Below are 19,236 nucleotides of genomic sequence, written 5' to 3'. Positions count from 1 at the left end.
TCTCAACCATCAGACTTTTAAACAGAGGGGATAACTTCACTCGCCTCAACACTGAACTATTTCCACCACCTATGGACTCACTTTCAAGGATTCTTCATCTCATGTTCTCAACCAAAGGTGCAATTTACGTGATCAGAAGATGCGGCTGGTTAGCAAAAACATCAAGTACTGCAGGTCCACCCCATCACTGAGTTGCTCAAGAGCGATGGAGTGGGGCTTGGTGCAGATTGTGTTGCCACATGCTACAGGGAGGTGTTGGAGTCTGTGCATGAACATCGTGTGCAGTGTAACGAACTGTGATTGTCTTGGACATCTTTTGTTTGATCACAAGACCCTGATGGACATTGGTACTGTAGAATACAGCAAGTCCAGTGGCCCCTCCTGAGAGTGCTGCCCTCCAGTTTCCGCACGGTTGAAGACAAGCTGAACTGCATTCATTCGTGAACGGATGCAGCTTGCTCTTGCTTATGACATCCAAACACCATCAAATTACAAGACATCACCCTCAAAGACTTGGGCTATATTATTTTTTTTCATGTGACTATGTTTACTTATATCTTATATGTGCTGTATGTGCCTTGTATTGTGTTTTGCACCTTGGCCTCAGAGGAATGCTGTTTTATGTGGTTGTATTCATGGGTATTCACGTATGTTTGAATGACAGATAAAATTGAACTTAATACAGTGTGGGCAAAAGTGGAGGCTGTAATTAGTGGTCGGGTCTTTTCGTTGTTCTGTCCCTCCTTTCACAGCTGCCGCTTGTTCTCTGCGGCAAAGCAGAGGTCACTCTCATGTAGCACAGCTCCCTCTTGAACAGATTTCCTCCAGGTGTATCTATTGAGTGCAATGTCCTCCCAGTTTTAGATGTAATATTGAATTTCTTCAGGCTGATTTTGATGTCATCTTTGAAGCGTTTTCTTTGCTCACTAGGGGTTCGCTGACCTTCCTTCAGCTGGAGGTAAAGGATCCATTTGGGGAGACACGAGTTCGGTATCTGGATGACATGACCTATCCATTGGAGTTGGTGCTGCTTTATTGTGGTGGGGGTGCTGTTCATGTTGACCTCCTCAATTACGCTGGTGTTAGTGAGTCTGACCTTCCGGCTGATCCTCAAAATCTTACATTAGGGTCTTTGGTGGTCGTGTTCCAGGGCTTTCAGGTGCCGACTGTAGGTAGTCCATGATGCAGCTCCACAGAGTGTGGTGGGTGCATGGAATGCCCTGCCAGGGGTGGTGGTAGAGCCAGATACATACAGGGAATATAAGAAACTCTTAGATAATCACATGGATAAAAGAAAAGTGGAGGGCTATGTGGGACGGGTTAGATTGATGTCAGAGCAAGTTAAAATGTCAGCATAACACCACGGGCCATTTGGCCCACTATGTTGTGCTGACATTTTAACCTATTCTAAGATCAATTTAACCCATTCCTCAGTACAGTGTCTGAACTGTGCTGAACTGTTCCACTGTTCTATGATAAGCACAACATTGTGGAGTGAAGGCCTGTAGTGTTCTATATTCTACTTTCAGCACAGCATTGTGGAGTGAAAGCCTGTAGTATTCTATGTTCATCACAACATTGTGGAGTGAAGGCCTGTAGTAACATAGAAACATAGAAAATAGGTGCTGGAGTAGGCCAGTAGGCTATTCGGCCCTTCGAGCCTGCACCGCCATTCAGTATGATCATGGCTGATCATCCAACTCAGAACCCTGTACCTGCCTTCTCTCCATACCCCCAGATCCCTTTAGCCACAAGGGCCATATCTAACTCCCTCTTAAATATAGCCAATGAACTGGCCTCAACTGTTTCCTGTGGCAGAGAATTCCACAGATTCACCACTCTCTGTGTGAAGAAGTTTTTCCTCATCTCGGTCCTAAAAGGCTTCCCCTTTATCCTCAAACTGTGACTCCTCATTCTGAACTTCCCCAATATCGGGAACAATTTTCCTGCATCTAGTCTGTCCAATCCCTTTAGAATTTTTATACATTTCAGTAAGATCCCCCCTCAGTCTTCTAAATTCCAGCAAGTATAAACCTAGTTGATCCAGTCTTTTATCATATGAAAGTCCTGCCATCCCAGGAATCAATCTGGTGAACCTTCTTTGTACTCCTACTATGGCAAGAATATCTTTCCTCAGATTAGGGGACCAAAACTCCACACAATACTCCAGGTGTGGTCTCACCAAGGCCTTGTACAACTGCAGTAGAACCTTCCTGCTCCTGTACTCGATTCCTCTTGCTATGAATGCCAGTATATCATCCGCCTTTTTCACCGCCTGCTGTACCTGCATGCCCACTTTCAATGACTGGTGTACAATGACACCCAGGTCTCGTTGCACCTCCCCTTTTCCTAATCAGCCACCATTCAGATAATAATCTGTTTTCCTGTTCTTGCCACCAAAGTGGATAACCTCACATTTATCCACATTAAATTGCATCTGCCATGAATTTGCCCACTCACCTAACCTATCCAAGTCACCCTGCATCCTCTTAGCATCCTCCTCACAGTTAACACTGCCACCCAGCTTCGTGTCATCCGCAAACTTGGAGATGCTGCATTTAAATCCCTCGTCTAAGTCATCAGTATATATTGTAAACAACTGGGGTCCCAGCACTGAGCCTTGCGGTACCTCACTAGTCACTGCCTGCCATTCTGAAAAGGTCCCGTTTATTCCCACTCTTTGCTTCCTGTCTGCCAACCAATTCTCTATCCACATCAATACCTTACCCCCAATACCGTGTGCTTTAAGTTTGCACACTAATCTCCTGTGTGGGACCTTGTCGAAAGCCTTTTGAAAATCCAAATATACCACATCCACTGGTTCTCCCCTATCCACTCTGCTAGTTACATCCTCGAAAAATTCTAAGAGACTCGTCAGACATGATTTTCCTTTCACAAATCCATGCTGACTTTGTCTGATGATTTCACCGCTTTCCAAATGTGCTGTTATCACATCTTTGATAACTGACTCTAGCATTTTCCCCACCACCGATGTAAGGCTAACTGGTCTATAATACCCCGGTTTCTCTCTCACTCCTTTTTTAAAAAAGCCTGTAGTATTCTACGTTCTACATTCAGCACAACATTGTGGAGTGAAGGCCTGTAGTGTTCTATATTCTACATTCAGCACAACATTGTGGAGTGAAGGCCTGTAGTGTTCTATATTCTACGTTCAGCACAACATTGTGGAGTGAAGGCCTGTAGTGTTCTATATTCTACGTTCAGCACAACATTGTGGAGTGAAGGCCTGTAGTGTTCTATATTCTACATTCAGCACAACATTGTGGAGTGAAGGCCTGTAGTATTCTATGTTCTACATTCAGCACAACATTGTGGAGTGAAGGCCTGTAGTGTTCTATATTCTACGTTCAGCACAACATTGTGGAGTGAAGGCCTGTAGTGTTCTATATTCTACATTCAGCACAACATTGTGGAGTGAAGGCCTGTAGTGTTCTATATTTTACATTCAGCACAACATTGTGGAGTGAAGGCCTGTAGTGTTCTATATTCTACATTCAGCACAACATTGTGGAGTGAAGGCCTGTAGTGTTCTATATTCTACGTTCAGCACAACATTGTGGAGTGAAGGCCTGTAGTGTTCTATATTCTACATTCAGCACAACATTGTGGACTGAAGGCCTGTAGTGTTCTATATTCTACATTCAGCACAACATTGTGGACTGAAGGCCTGTAGTGTTCTATATTCTACATTCAGCACAACATTGTGGAGTGAAGGCCTGTAGTGTTCTATATTCTACATTCAGCACAACATTGTGGAGTGAAGGCCTGTAGTGTTCTATATTCTACGTTCAGCACAACATTATGGAGTGAAGGCCTGTAGTGTTCTATATTCTACATTCAGCACAACATTGTGGAGTGAAGGCCTGTAGTGTTCTATATTCTACATTCAGCACAACATTGTGGAGTGAAGGCCTGTAGTGTTCTATATTCTACATTCAGCACAACATTGTGGAGTGAAGGCCTGTAGTGTTCTATATTCTACGTTCAGCACAACATTATGGAGTGAAGGCCTGTAGTGTTCTATATTCTACGTTCAGCACAACATTGTGGAGTGAAGGCCTGTAGTGTTCTATATTCTACGTTCAGCACAACATTGTGGAGTGAAGGCCTGTAGTGTTCTATATTCTACGTTCAGCAGAACATTGTGGAGTGAAGGCCTGTAGTGTTCTATATTCTACGTTCAGCACAACATTGTGGAGTGAAGGCCTGTAGTGTTCTATATTCTACATTCAGCACAACATTGTGGAGTGAAGGCCTGTAGTGTTCTATATTCTACGTTCAGCACAACATTGTGGAGTGAAGGCCTGTAGTGTTCTATATTCTACATTCAGCACAACATTGTGGAGTGAAGGCCTGTAGTGTTCTATATTCTACGTTCAGCACAACATTGTGGAGTGAAGGCCTGTAGTGTTCTATATTCTACATTCAGCACAACATTGTGGAGTGAAGGCCTGTAGTGTTCTATATTTTACATTCAGCACAACATTGTGGACTGAAGGCCTGTAGTGTTCTATATTTTACATTCAGCACAACATTGTGGAGTGAAGGCCTGTAGTGTTCTATATTCTACATTCAGCACAACATTGTGGAGTGAAGGCCTGTAGTGTTCTATATTCTACATTCAGCACAACATTGTGGAGTGAAGGCCTGTAGTGTTCTATATTCTACGTTCAGCACAACATTGTGGAGTGAAGGCCTGTAGTGTTCTATATTCTACATTCAGCACAACATTGTGGAGTGAAGGCCTGTAGTGTTCTATATTTTACATTCAGCACAACATTGTGGACTGAAGGCCTGTAGTGTTCTATATTTTACATTCAGCACAACATTGTGGAGTGAAGGCCTGTAGTGTTCTATATTCTACATTCAGCACAACATTGTGGACTGAAGGCCTGTAGTGTTCTATATTCTACGTTCAGCACAACATTATGGAGTGAAGGCCTGTAGTGTTCTATATTTTACATTCAGCACAACATTGTGGAGTGAAGGCCTGTAGTGTTCTATATTCTACATTCAGCACAACATTGTGGAGTGAAGGCCTGTAGTATTCTACGTTCTACATTCAGCACAACATTGTGGAGTGAAGGCCTGTAGTGTTCTATATTCTACGTTCAGCACAACATTGTGGAGTGAAGGCCTGTAGTGTTCTATATTCTACATTCAGCACAACATTGTGGAGTGAAGGCCTGTAGTGTTCTATATTCTACGTTCAGCACAACATTGTGGAGTGAAGGCCTGTAGTGTTCTATATTCTACGTTCAGCACAACATTGTGGAGTGAAGGCCTGTAGTGTTCTATATTCTACGTTCAGCACAACATTGTGGAGTGAAGGCCTGTAGTGTTCTATATTCTACATTCAGCACAACATTGTGGACTGAAGGCCTGTAGTGTTCTATATTCTACATTCAGCACAACATTATGGAGTGAAGGCCTGTAGTGTTCTATATTCTACATTCAGCACAACATTGTGGAGTGAAGGCCTGTAGTGTTCTATATTCTACGTTCAGCACAACATTATGGAGTGAAGGCCTGTAGTGTTCTATATTCTACATTCAGCACAACATTGTGGAGTGAAGGCCTGTAGTGTTCTATATTCTACATTCAGCACAACATTGTGGAGTGAAGGCCTGTAGTGTTCTATATTCTACGTTCAGCACAACATTGTGGAGTGAAGGCCTGTAGTGTTCTATATTTTACATTCAGCACAACATTGTGGACTGAAGGCCTGTAGTGTTCTATATTTTACATTCAGCACAACATTGTGGAGTGAAGGCCTGTAGTGTTCTATATTCTACATTCAGCACAACATTGTGGACTGAAGGCCTGTAGTGTTCTATATTCTACGTTCAGCACAACATTATGGAGTGAAGGCCTGTAGTGTTCTATATTTTACATTCAGCACAACATTGTGGAGTGAAGGCCTGTAGTGTTCTATATTCTACATTCAGCACAACATTGTGGAGTGAAGGCCTGTAGTATTCTACGTTCTACATTCAGCACAACATTGTGGAGTGAAGGCCTGTAGTGTTCTATATTCTACGTTCAGCACAACATTGTGGAGTGAAGGCCTGTAGTGTTCTATATTCTACGTTCAGCACAACATTGTGGAGTGAAGGCCTGTAGTGTTCTATATTCTACGTTCAGCACAACATTGTGGAGTGAAGGCCTGTAGTGTTCTATATTCTACGTTCAGCACAACATTGTGGAGTGAAGGCCTGTAGTGTTCTATATTCTACATTCAGCACAACATTGTGGAGTGAAGGCCTGTAGTGTTCTATATTCTACGTTCAGCACAACATTGTGGAGTGAAGGCCTGTAGTGTTCTATATTCTACGTTCAGCACATGTTGGCTGCAAGGCCTGTTCCTGTGCTATCCTGTTCCATGCTCAATCTTCCTAAAGATTGGGAGTGGTTAAAGCCAATCCTCAGGGGTGCCGGCCTTACCAGTTGCATTTCCTCATCCTCCTGCCGTGTCTCTCGCTGAGCTTGCTCATTCATCTGCCTGCTGATCACCATGGCCCGCCTCACCTGCTCATCCTCACTATCAGAGTCTTGGATCACAATCGAAGACTTGAAACAGTATTTCCTGTGCGAGAGAACATAACGGGAGATTGTAAGCCGGCAGTCCTCAAGTGAAGGCAGCAGGACCTTGAGTTAATATAGCAAAAATCATTTCCACTAAACCAATGCAGTATGTTCTAAACTACTTTCTTTGATCTGGCTCTGGGTGAACTACACTCAAACCACACTGAGAGGACTACCAAGTGATCTGTTAGTGTAGTGGCTAGCATTATGCCATTACAGCACAACACTATTATAGTGCCAGCCATTAGCGATCAGGGTTCAATTCCTGCCATTGTCTGTAAGAACTTTGCTTTTTAACCACGGGTTTCTTCTGGGTGCTCCAGTTTCCTCTCATATTCCAAAAAAGTACAAGTTAGGGTTAATAAGCTGCGGGCATGTTGGAAGCACAGCAACACTTGCAGGCTGCCCCGCACATCCTCGGAGCATGTTGGTCATTGATGCAAATTGACGCATTTCACTGTGTGTTTGTACATGTGACAAATAAAGCTAATCTTTCAAGAAGCTCAACCCTGATCTGATAACTATCATAAGCTATATGTGAATTCAGTGGAGAGAGACTAGTTCATTTTGATGCTGTGGGTCACGTAGCATCCACTCACTCACAATTTCCAGCAAATGTCTAGGCCATTTTAGAAGAATGGGGGTGGGCGGGTGGAATCTCATTGAAATGTATTGAATATTGAAAGGCCTAGAAAGAGTGGTACTAGATTATGCCACTAAAGGAAACATCCTTTCCACATCCAGCGGGCACAGCCTCAGAGTAGAGGGCTGTCCATTTAGAAAAGAGATAAGGAATTTCTTTAGCCAGCCAGTCAGTGGTGAATCAGTGAAATTCACTGCCACAGATGGCTGTGGAGGCCAGGTCATTCGGAATACTTAAAGCAGAGGTTGACAGATTTGTGATTAGTTAGGGTGTCAATAGTTATGAGGAGAAGGCCGGAGAATGGGATTGGGAGGAATAATAAATCTGCCCTGATGAAATGGTGCAGATGCGATGGACCGAATGGCCTAACTCTGATCTTGTGTCTTATTGAGGGGGTTCAGAAGAGCTTTACCAGGTCATTGCCTGGTATTAACTACCAAGAGGAGATTAGATAAACTTGGATTGTTTTCTCTGTTTGAGGGTAAACCTATAGAGGTTTGAAAAATGAACCTCAGGGTAATATTTGGTGACATACATGTACTTTGACAATATATTTACTTTGAACTTTGTTTAGAACATTGAGAAGAGTGGGTAGGGTAGAATAAAGACGACTTGTGAGGTTTTATTTTTATACACAGTGGTAGGTGGCTAGAACCTGCTGCCAAGAGGTGATGGAAGCACATACGACAACAACATTTAATGGAGGGATATGGATCATGGGCCAGTAGATGAGATTAGTTAAAAATGGCATCATGACTGGCACAGACATTGTGGACTGACAGTCCGGTCCTGTGTTGTACGGTTTTATATTCAATATAAGCAGGAAAAAGCTCTCAAAATGTACAAATTCTGATCAAAGTCAACACATTACCTCAAGATAACAGATAAAAATAAATATAAACTTTATTTGTCACATAAAAATCAAAACGAACAGTGAAATCTGCCATTTGTGTCATATCAAATCTGCCTGCAAGCGTCACCATGCTTCCGGCACCAACATTGCATGCTCAGAACTCATTAACCCCAACCACACGTTTTTGGGGAAGTGGGAGGAAACCAGAGCACCCAGAGGACACCCATGTGGTCAAGGGAAGAATGTACAAACTCCTTGAGACAGTGGTAGGAATCGAACCCCAATCTTACAGCTGACAGCGTAAAGCATTGCACTAACTGCTTTGCTACCCATAATATACCCAACTTGTGCCTTGTTCACCCACTGGTGAATTCCAGCACCCAACCCTCGTTCCCTCTTCCATACCTGATGTTCTCTTGCCTCAACAGCACATCCATTTACCATGCCACCTCCATGGTATGTGCCCCCCCCTTCACATACCCTCCTGCATCCCATCACTTCCCTGCTTACCCAGTACCGCTCCCCTGACTCATAAAACAGCAGAATTAGGCTATTCAGCCCATCGAGTTTGCTCTGCCGTTTCATCACAGTAGATTTATTATCACTCTCAACCCCATTCTCCTGCCTTCGCCCCACAACCTTGAACACCCTTTCTAATCAAGAACCCATCAACCTCCACCTTTAATATACCCAATGACTTGTCCTCCAGTGGTCTGTAACAATGAGTTCCACAGATTTACAGATTCTGGCTGAAGAAATTCTCTTCATCTCAGTGGGCTCCAAGTCCACAACCCCTGGATTACACTAGGAGACTATGTTGTGTGCACTCACCTTCCCAACGTGAAAGGGGCAGTTGTAGAGTTCACTGACTGAGAGGTTTTCAGTGGCCGTGATCTGTGAAATTCCAACAGCAGGTACTGTGTTAAGAGACTGCACAAAATCCCTCAGTAAACACTCATTCAAAACAAAACTTAACCATTATTACTGAGGCTTTTATCAAATAGTCACACAAAACAGACTTATAAAGCATCAGCTGTGCTTTAGTCAACACTACTTTCACCTCTGGAGTACATCTTGGATTGAAGTCCCACGTAGTTCAATGTGTACTGAGAGCACAACGTTATCAAAGGGGTTGTTTTGGATTGTTAAACTGAGTCCTGATGAAGGGTCTTGGCCTGAAACATCAACTGTTTGTTCATTTCCATGAACGCTGCCTAACCTGTTGAGTTCCTCCAGCAGTCTGTTAAACTCAGGGACTGTTTACTCTCCTACAAGGCAGGGTCAAGTTCTGTCCACTGGCCTAGCCAATGTTTCTACCAAAATTACAAATATGCGTACAATACTTCTTTCAAAAGAGCACACCTTTCTACACAGAAGACACAGTCAAGAAAGCACACCAACTTCAAGAGCCTGAAGAAATTTGGTACATTCCCATTGGCCCTTGCTAACTGTACAGTACAGTAATTGCTATGCCCGTGACTGCAAGAAACTGCAGAGAATAATGGACTCAGCTCAGCCCATCACAGAAACCAGCCTCCAATTCTGTCCATACTTTTCACTGCTTCAGTAAAACAGCTAGCGTAATCAAACACCCATCCACCCTCCATATTCTCTTTTCTCCCCTCTTCCCATCGGGCAGAAGATACAAAAGCCTCATGGCACATAACATCAGGCTCAAGGACAGCTTCTATACAAGACCTGTCATAAGATCTCTTGTACAATAAGATGGACTCTTGACCTCAAAATCTATTTTTTTTATGGCCTAGTACCTTATTGTCTGCCTTCACTGTACTTTCTCTGTAACTGTAGCATTTTATTCTGCATCCTTAATGCTTTTCGCTTGTACTACCTCAATGTTATAGTGAAATGATCTGTATTGATGGCATTCAAAACAAAATTTTCCACAGTAACTCAGTAGAAGTGGCAAAAATAAACTGATTTACCTTGTCCTAGGCCATCCAAAGCCTTTAGTCAACAGTCTTCAGCATACGTATACAGCTAGGGTGCCTAAAACCTTCGCACAGTACTTCAGTAATTTTATATATTGCACTCTACTGCCACCACCAAAAAAATAGTTTCAAGACATAGGTGAGTGATGATAAACCTGATTCTGATATGGGTCACTATTGTGGACTGAGAGTGGAAAGGGGGCAGGGAGACAGGAGGGAGCGGGAAGCACCAGAGACATTCTGTAATGATCAATAATGATCAATTAGAATCTAATGACCTTACCCAGTGTCTCAGATCTGGGTGTGTCTGCATCAGTGCCAACCCGCCCGGTACTTCTCTGTCACCTGTCCCACACCCCTCCCATGGTGCTCCACCCTCGCCATTCCCAACGTCCTTTGCTCCCACCAGATTTACAAACTCGCTCTCTGCTCCATGTTGACAAATACAGTATTATGCAAAAGTCTTAGGCACATATGTATCACTAGGGTGCCCAAAACTTTTGCACAGTACAAGCAACAGCAGCCAGAACATAAATGATAGATACAGTAAATTATACATAAATCTTTGGATCAGATTGAGCAATTGTAGCTCCCCATTTTTCCATGCTCATCATTACCACTCCTCTATCCTAAACCTTCCAGAACCCTCTTCCCTTCCTGTTAATAGTGGACCCACTTCTAACTTACATTGGACCTTGTCCGTTCCAGGCAAGTGCAAAGGGCTCTCGTGTCGTCTCAGTGCAGTGAGCAGCCAGAGTCAGATACTTGGGGATGATGACCTGTTGACCAAGCTTGTTATTCAGAGACAGCTGCACGTTGAAACTGTACCGTTTCAAATGGAGGATGAGGACTCTGTAAGAAAATGTCAGTCTGAAATTAGAAGCTGAGAACTGCCAATTGGCTGGTGGTTTTTTTTTTGGATAGTGTAGTAGATTGTCAAAGAGTACAGAGGACAGACTCTGGTCCAATCTTGATCTTTAGGTGGAAAGATCGACTCTCCGTGTGGGCCAGGGACCAGAGGTTAGAAGTTCAATGTCTGTGAGTCTGAGAAACCGGGCCAAGTGTTTCCACTATTTTTGGTTTTCACTTGTGAAATAGTCATTACTGATCCAAGGATCCAAGGACAGACAATGTCTCTTTGGGTGTCATCAGTTAAAAGTCTAGCCTAGGTTATACAGTCAGGTGTGCTGCATAGCATGTGGGTTTCTCTTCCCACCTAGGCTTGAACACGTTCAGTATACCAGACAAAGCTGAAGTATTGAATCCAAGTCTGGTCAACACTAACAATTAAATGGAATAGATTTTCTAATTTTGGCCCAGAGGCAAACATCAGGCATGATGCTGCACTAGAAAATTTAGAGCAGTTCTCTGAGAAGCACAGAATTCAAGAGAAGATCTGTTCAGGGTATGCAGATTTAAATCAAAAGAACCAGTCCATGTTGTCATAAATTTAAACTAATCTCAAAAACAATGGAGTGAGGACCTCTTGTGCAAAGTATGGTGATCTGGCACTGCCTGCTTATAAGAGTTGTGGAAGTTGAGTCAATGGGATCTTTCAAAAGGGAATTGCCAAGATCTTTGAGGGAAAGAAGGGGGAAATTGACTGCGCCCACTTCAGCTCTTTTGTAGATCCAAAGGGCTGAATGGCCTCCCGTAATATAACGTGGAGACTGAAGGGTCCAGAGGCAACCTGACCAGGCTTGGAGGTGTGAGTAGAGCATGAATAAAAGGGGCTTGTCTTATCCTAAACTTTAAGGTTAATAGGCTTAATTCAACCAACTTTAAGAGACTTTTTGAGAGGTACATGGAGCTTAGAAAAATAGAGGGCTATATGGTAGGGAAATTCTAGGCAGTTTCCAGAGTAGGTTACATGGTTGGCACAACATTGTGGGTTGAGGGGCCTGTAATGTGCTGTAGATATTTATGTTCTATAGTCACAGTAAATTGTCCATAGTATAAGGGTAAGTATTTTAATCCAGGTTGAGTTGATGGGAATGCAGGGGTTCAATGCTTGACTGTCAATGAAGTCTTGGTGAGCTGAGGGACCTGTTTCAATCTTGCAACACACACAAAAATGGCTGGTGAATGCAGTAGGCCAGGCAGCATCTATAGGAAGAGGCACAGTCGACGTTCCTATAGATGCTGCCTGGCCTGCTGCATTCACCAGCATTTTTTGTGTGTGTTGCTTGAATTTCCAGCAACTGCAGGTTTCCTCGTGTCTGCTGTTTCAATCTTGTACGACTTCATATTTCCAAGTCAGCAAAATAAAAGCTGACCCTGCCAGCAAGATAACACAAGCAAAATGCCAGAGGAATTCAGCAAATCAGGCAAGGAATAAAGGTCCCAATGAAGTCTCAGTATGAAATGTCGACTTTATTCCTCTCCATAGATGATGCCGGCCCTACTCAGTTCCTCAAGCATTTTGTGTGTGTTACTGTGGATTTCCAGCATCTGCCATCTTTTGGAGTAATAACAACATTATAGAGTACTTTCCATAGATATAGTTCAAATTGATTTACATTGGGATAAAAGTACAAATACCTGTATGAAAAAAAACATGAAAATTAAAGACAAAAAGATGTTAGTTGAAAGCAAGGTTAAATAAATAGGCTTTGAACTGGCATTTAAGTGTCAACTGAGTCGGTATCCCTTATAGTTTAAGGTATTGAGCCCCACAGTTTAGGAACATGGTTCAAAAAAGCTGATCCGATAATTATCTTTGAGGGAGACCGTTTAAATTTAAGAGACTAGCAGAAGACCTGAGAGGTCCCAGTCGATAAAGAGCTTTAAAAACAAGGGAACGTTAAAGTCAGTTCTAAAATATTTATTTACCAATTGATTGACTGAAATCCAGTATGGAATAGGCCCTTCCAGCCTTTTGAGCCACGCTGCCAGCAATCCCCCGATTTAACCCAAGCCTAATCACGAGACAATTTACAATGACCAATCAACCTACCAACCGGAAGGAACACCTTTGAACTGAGGGGGAAAACCGCAGCACCAGGAGAAAACCCATGCAGTCATGGAGAGAATGTAAAAACTCTTTATAGGCAGCGGCAGGAAAGGAAGCCATTGCTAGTATAGGAGTGATATGCTCCCTCATCCTGGTTTTGGGTTAAAAGTCTAGCCACTGGATTCTGACTAAGTTGAAGTTTGTTAATAGATTGCTTTGGAAGGCCAGTAAAAAGAGCATTGCAGTAATCTAATCTATTTGACATAAAGGCGCAAATTAGTTTTTCAGTATCTTTATGTGGCAGAAACAAATGTACCTTTGCAATATTGCAAGTGTAGAAATGCTACGCTAGTCACTTTCTTTTCGTGGGATTTAAGATTCAAATCTGAGTCAAGGATAACACCCAGGGTACTTCTGATTTTACAAGGCGAGTCAAATTCCCAAATTTATGTTTATGTATGAGTTGTTTATATGAACTTTCTGCACTGTTGGTTCTTTAGCATTTGCCTCAGCCACTTCCTCCGGCAACTTGTTCCACATACGCACCACACTTTATGTGAAAAAGCTGCCACTCGGGCCCCTTTTAAATCTTTCCCTCACATTCTAAACCTACATTCCCTAATTATGGACTTTATCACCCTGCAGAAATGTTCCACCTTAACTACACCACTCATGATTCCAAACATTTTTATAAGATCACCCCTCATTCTCCTATATAATGCAAATGTGTAGGGAGCATGTATTCCCTTTCACCAGATTTCTGAACAGTCCACATACTGATACCTCGCCATTTTGCTCTTTTTGATCCATCTCCCCCACCTCTCTCTGACCCCTTTCATCTACTTCTGTATTAATATTTATTGTAACTTTTAGTCATACTTAATGTATAGCACTGTACTGCTGCCACAAAACATCAAATTTCACAAGTCAGTGTGATTCTGATTTTAGGAATGTCCAGTTAACATCTCTCAGGTTTCGTTTGCGAATCAAGCTGAAGCTGAACATAGTACCGAGGACCCAAATTAAGTTAGTTTGCAGGACGGCAGCAATGTGAAGGGACCTCAACCTTCTACCTCACTTGTCACCCATCTCCACCCACTTGACTACTGACCTGGGCAGCCTGCTGAACTTGTGGGTCACAACTGCGTTTTTCCCATTGCACTTCTCACAGGAGTATTCGATTTCTTCAGCCTGCAGTGAGAAAGACAAATCAGTTAGCCTCTGATTTCCCCAGCTCTTGATGCAGCTCCTTCACTGAGCCATGCAACAGCAAGAGGATGGGATGGGGCTGAAATTAGGAGCGCAACTCCCAACTCCTCCCTCCTCTCAGGCAGCAAGTCAAATCAACTGTGCTCAAGTCAAATTTACAATCTGTTTCAAGACAGGTGGATGGAGGTGTCCACTACCCCAGTTCTTCCTTGTTTAACAAATGTCCCAGGATCCAGCTGTGTCCGTCTTGATATAAAAACCTTTCTAGGAAATAGTAATAATACAAACTCATTGGCCACTTTATAAGGTACCTCCTGCATCTAAAGTGGCCACTGAGCGTATGTTCGTGATTTTCTGCTTCACTTCAAGGTTTGATGTGTTATGCATTCAGAGATGCTCTTCTGCACACACAGGCAGTTATTGGACTTACTGTCACCATCCTGTCAGCTTAAATCAGTCTGACCATTCTCCTCTGGCACCTCTCTTTAACAAGGAGTTTTCACCCACAGAACTGCCACTCATTGGATGTTGCTTTTTTGTTTTTCACACCATTCTCTGTAAACTTTATAGAGGCTCTTGTGTGTGAAAATCCCAGGAGATTAGCAGTTTCTAAGATGCTCAAACCACCCCATATGGCACAAACAATCATTCCACAGTCAAAGTCACTTAGATCACATTTCTTCCCCATTCTGTTGTTTGGTCTGAACAGCAAATGAACCTCTTGACCACGCTTGCATGCTTTAATGCATTTGAGCTGCTGCCATATGATTGGCTGATTACATTAAGGAGGTGTACAGGTGTACCAAATGAAGTGGCCACTGAGGATGTATGTGAAAACAACAGGCTGAATAGAATATCTAAGTATTAAATGACCATTTTTCCTACTAAGTTATCTATAGAACAGCGGTCCCCAACCACCGGGCCACAAAGCACGTGCTACCGGGCCGTGAGGAAACGATATGAGTCAGCTGCAACTTTCCTCATTCCCTGTCACTTGAACATAGGGTTGCCAACTGTCTCATATTTGCCGGGACATCCCGTATATTGGGCTAAATTGGTTTGTCCCATACAGGACCGCCCTTGTCCCGCATTTCCCCTGCTAAGGTAGAGCATTCCTATGAAACCTTTCGTGCCAAAATGGTGTGAAGCGAAGAAGCAACTACCATTAATTTATATGGGAAAAATTTTTGAGCATTCCCAGACCCAAAAAGTAACCTAACAAATCAACAAATAACACATAAAACCGAAAATAAATAACACTAACATATAGTAAAAGCAGGAATATGATAAATACACAGCCTATATAAAGTAGAAATAATGTATGTAGACTATAGTCAGGAAGATGAAAGCAAAACCGATTCGTGGGGGGGGGGGGAAATCGGCACGTACGCACATGCGCACACAGGTGCCCGCGCAAGGCTTCATGGTCATGGTAGTCTTTCCTGGGGTAAAGTGTCCCGGGATTTGACTGCTACTTTTGTCCCTTATTTGGGAGTGAGAAAGTTGGCAACCCTAACTGTAAAAGACAATGTTGAGGTGAGATTAACCCTACTTGAACACCCACCCCCCCGGTCCGCAAGAATAGTCAATATTAAACCGATCCGTGGTGCAAAAAAGATTGGGGACCCCTGCTATAGAAGGTTTGTATTCACCTGCTCTACCTTGAAACCACTTGTCCTAAAATGGAAAGAAAACACATTTTACCATGCTCTTAAACTGTGGAACTCAATACCCAAAACTTAAGGGATGCAGACTCAGATGAGACTTTTCTTTATCTTTTATCTAACATCTTTTTATCTTTTAGTTTCCATTGTAAAGCATTGTCTGCATGAAAAGTGCTCTAAAAATTAGACACTATTCTTTAAGAATTTTTATTCAGACACTTTTAAACCCTTGAATTCTGCCTCAGTGATATGATTGGTTGGTGTACTACAACACATCACCTATAGGGTCCGTGCAGAGGAGTGAGATTTACCAGGATGCTGCCTGGGGTAGAGACTTTGTCTTATCAGGATTGGTTGAGCAAACTAGGGCTTTTCTCTTTGGAGTGAAGGAGGGTGAGATGCGTTTAAGAAGATAAGAGGAATAGATCAAGTAGACAGCCAGTGACTACCTCAGGGTGGAAATGGCTAATAAGAGGGGGCATAATTATAAGGCGATAGGAGGAAAGTTTAGGGGGAAATGTCAGAATTTTAAAAAAATAAACACAGAAAGTAGTGAATGTGTAGAATGCCCTGCCAGGGTTGATGGTAGAGGAAGATACATAAGGGACATTTAGGAGACTCTTAGATAGGCACATGGATGATAGAAAAATTGGAAGGCTATGTAGGAGGGAAGAGTTAGTTTCATCTTGGAGTAGGTTAAAAGGCTGGCACAAAATCACTGTTGTATTGTACTGGCATAGGAGTATCTCAACATAAGGTGACTGACAGGACATGATAAAATATTGGTGGTTGGGCGGTGTGGAGGGTGGGTTAGTTGGTGGAGGTGTTGATCAGCTTTGCTACTTGGGGAAAGTAACTGTTTTTGATCCCGGTGTAGATGCTATGTAGCCTCCTTGATGGGAATGGGACAAGCAATTCACCAACAGGGTGCATGGTTCTTTTTCGGCACCTGTGTAAATGTCCTTGATGGCGGGTAGGCTAGTGCCAGTGGTGTGTTGGACAGTTTTGTCTTGGGAGACTGAGCCATATGTCTCGCAGTGAAATGGCTGCAAATCACAGGCACAATTTTAAGTTCTAGAGGTACTGTAGTGGGTTTCAATGGTTTAAAACTGCTGAAGCCCCTAGGTCAGTGAGGTCAGAGGCCCAATACCTGCGAGTCTGGGGCCACAGCTTAGAAGTTGGAGGTGGCATGTCCTAGGCTTAGAGATCTGTGTGTGTGAGTGAGGGGTGGGAAAGTGATTTGTTTTGTCATTGGTTGTTGTATTCTGGTTGTGTGCTGTTCTGCTGAATATCTATGATCGGATGGAACGTGTGGCAATACTTGATGGTTGACCCCAACACAGAGAATGCAGAACTCACATAATAAACTTGATTCTGATAGTGTCTGTTAACAGTACAATCCATGCCGACCACAGCATCCTCCCTGCTGGTCCCAGTTGCCTGTGTTTGGACCCATAACCCTCCATGTTGCTATCCAAATGCCTCTTAAATGTTGCATTTGTACCCACCTCAACTACGTGCTCTGGCAGATCAATTTATAGCCAATCAATTACTTTCCAAGTGAAGTGACTGTTACAACATAGGAAGCAAGGATGTCAATTTAAACATATCAATTATGGGCAGGCCTGAACATTTCCAACAATTTGGCTGGTACAGTAATAAATTACTGGCAAGAACCTTTGTCGTAAAGACAAGAAATTCTGCAGATCAGGCCACATCCATGAAGAAGAATAAAGAGTCAATGTTTCAGGCAGAGACCCTTTTCATTATCAGGTCATTAATTACTGTTCCCTTTTGGCATTTATTTTAATTTGTAAAGATCAACACCAGACAAATGTCCTACTTGTTTATCTAATACAAACTCATTTGTTCCGACAACTCTGTTCGTCCCATGACACACTATAAAGCAAATGTTGAATAGTGGCCCTTCACCCCTTTCTCTTTTCTGCACCTCCTCCTGGTTCCCCTCATCCTTTCCTTTCTTCCATGGTCTACTGTCCTTTCTTAACAGATTCCTCCTTCTTCAGCCTTTTACCTCATCCACCCACCATCCCCCTCACCTGGTCTCACCTTCCACCTGCCAGCTTGCACTCTGTCCCCCCTCCACACCCTTCTATTCTGTCTTCTTCTTTCTCCAGTCTTGATAGCTTTGGCCGAAAACATCTACTGTTCATTCTTCTCCATTGATGCTGCCTGACTTGCTGAGCTCCTTCAGCATTTTGTGTGTCAACCACCAGAATCATAGATCACTACAGCACAGAAACAGGCCAGTGGCCCATCTAGACTCTGCCGATGAACTAGTTCCTATATCATGCTTCCTGCCACCACCTGCCCCAATCCCCCCACCTCCCAATCTTCTCCTGACCTTCCTTTCAGTGCGAGTGCCCTCATTCATACATACACAGACACAAACACAGCAGTAGGTCAGGGGAAACACACCCTGAAGAAGAGGTCTATCGAATCCTGGATCGATCTTGGGGGCAGCTGCTTCTTCCGCCGTGGGAGGTCGATGGAAAGATCATTGAACTGCTCCCGCTTGGTGACACTTTCACAACACCTACAAGATCACAAGACCAATAAAACAAAACATATTAGCAGTAATCCCGCCACAGTTTACCAATACACACACCAATGGAAAGAAATAAATGGAAGGCAATGTGGGAGGGAGGGTTAGATTGATCTTGGAGTAGGTTAAAAGGTTGGCACATTGTGGGATGAAGGGTCTGTACTGCTCTATGTTCTAAATAGGAGACCCAGAACTGTTTGCTGTTCTCTAGATGTAGTCTGACCAGTGCCTTGGACAGTTGCAATAAGACTTTCCTAATTTTATAGGGCTAGGGGTTTTCTCTTTGGAGCAAAGGAAAATAGAGGCGACTTGATAGGGATGTACATGATGATAAGAGGCATAGGTTGAATAGATAGCCAGAGATTTTTTCCCCAGGGCAGAAATGGCATAATTTTAAGGTGAATGGAGGGAAGTATGGTGGGGGGGGGGCGGGGGAGGAGAAAGAATGTCAGAGGCAAGTTTCCTTTATTACATAGGTGCATGGAATGCACTGCCAGGGGTGGTCGGAGAGGCAGATACATTAGAGACTTAGATAGGATGAAAGAAAATGGAAGGCTATTTGGGAGAGAAGGGTTTAGATTGATCTTGGAATAGACCATAAGACATAGGAGCAGAATTAGGCCATTCTGCCCATCAAGTCTGCTCTGCAGAGGAGGTTAAAAAACATGGGCTGAAGGGCCATGTCCTAGTTTAAGTGATTGTTCCAGCTGATGCTGTAAAGACCCCAACATTATCTGGGTTCTGTTTGGCAAATGTTGTACACCTCTATGGCTCTACACGAAAGAAAAGATGG

The 19,236-nt window shown here is 43.1% G+C and overlaps 1 protein-coding gene across 2 annotated transcripts in view; it reads right to left on the bottom strand.

Moving 5' to 3' along the window:
* usp37 (ubiquitin specific peptidase 37) overlaps nucleotides 1-19,236 on the bottom strand; it is a 102,699-nt gene that overhangs the window by 29,661 nt on the left and 53,802 nt on the right. For both annotated transcript variants that reach the window (XM_063051429.1, XM_063051430.1), the window contains exons 13-17: nucleotides 18,317-18,434; nucleotides 14,116-14,195; nucleotides 10,739-10,903; nucleotides 8,934-8,996; nucleotides 6,466-6,607 (exon numbers count right to left, since the gene is read on the bottom strand). In XM_063051429.1, the coding sequence (XP_062907499.1) occupies nucleotides 6,466-6,607; nucleotides 8,934-8,996; nucleotides 10,739-10,903; nucleotides 14,116-14,195; nucleotides 18,317-18,434 (568 nt within the window). The remainder of the gene's footprint in view (nucleotides 1-6,465; nucleotides 6,608-8,933; nucleotides 8,997-10,738; nucleotides 10,904-14,115; nucleotides 14,196-18,316; nucleotides 18,435-19,236) is intronic.

The sequence above is a fragment of the Mobula hypostoma genome, chromosome 6, assembly GCF_963921235.1.
Source record: "Mobula hypostoma chromosome 6, sMobHyp1.1, whole genome shotgun sequence".
NCBI lineage: Eukaryota > Metazoa > Chordata > Chondrichthyes > Myliobatiformes > Myliobatidae > Mobula > Mobula hypostoma.
Note: the sequence above shows the minus strand (reverse complement) of the source record. Positions and strands in the feature narration are given on the sequence as shown.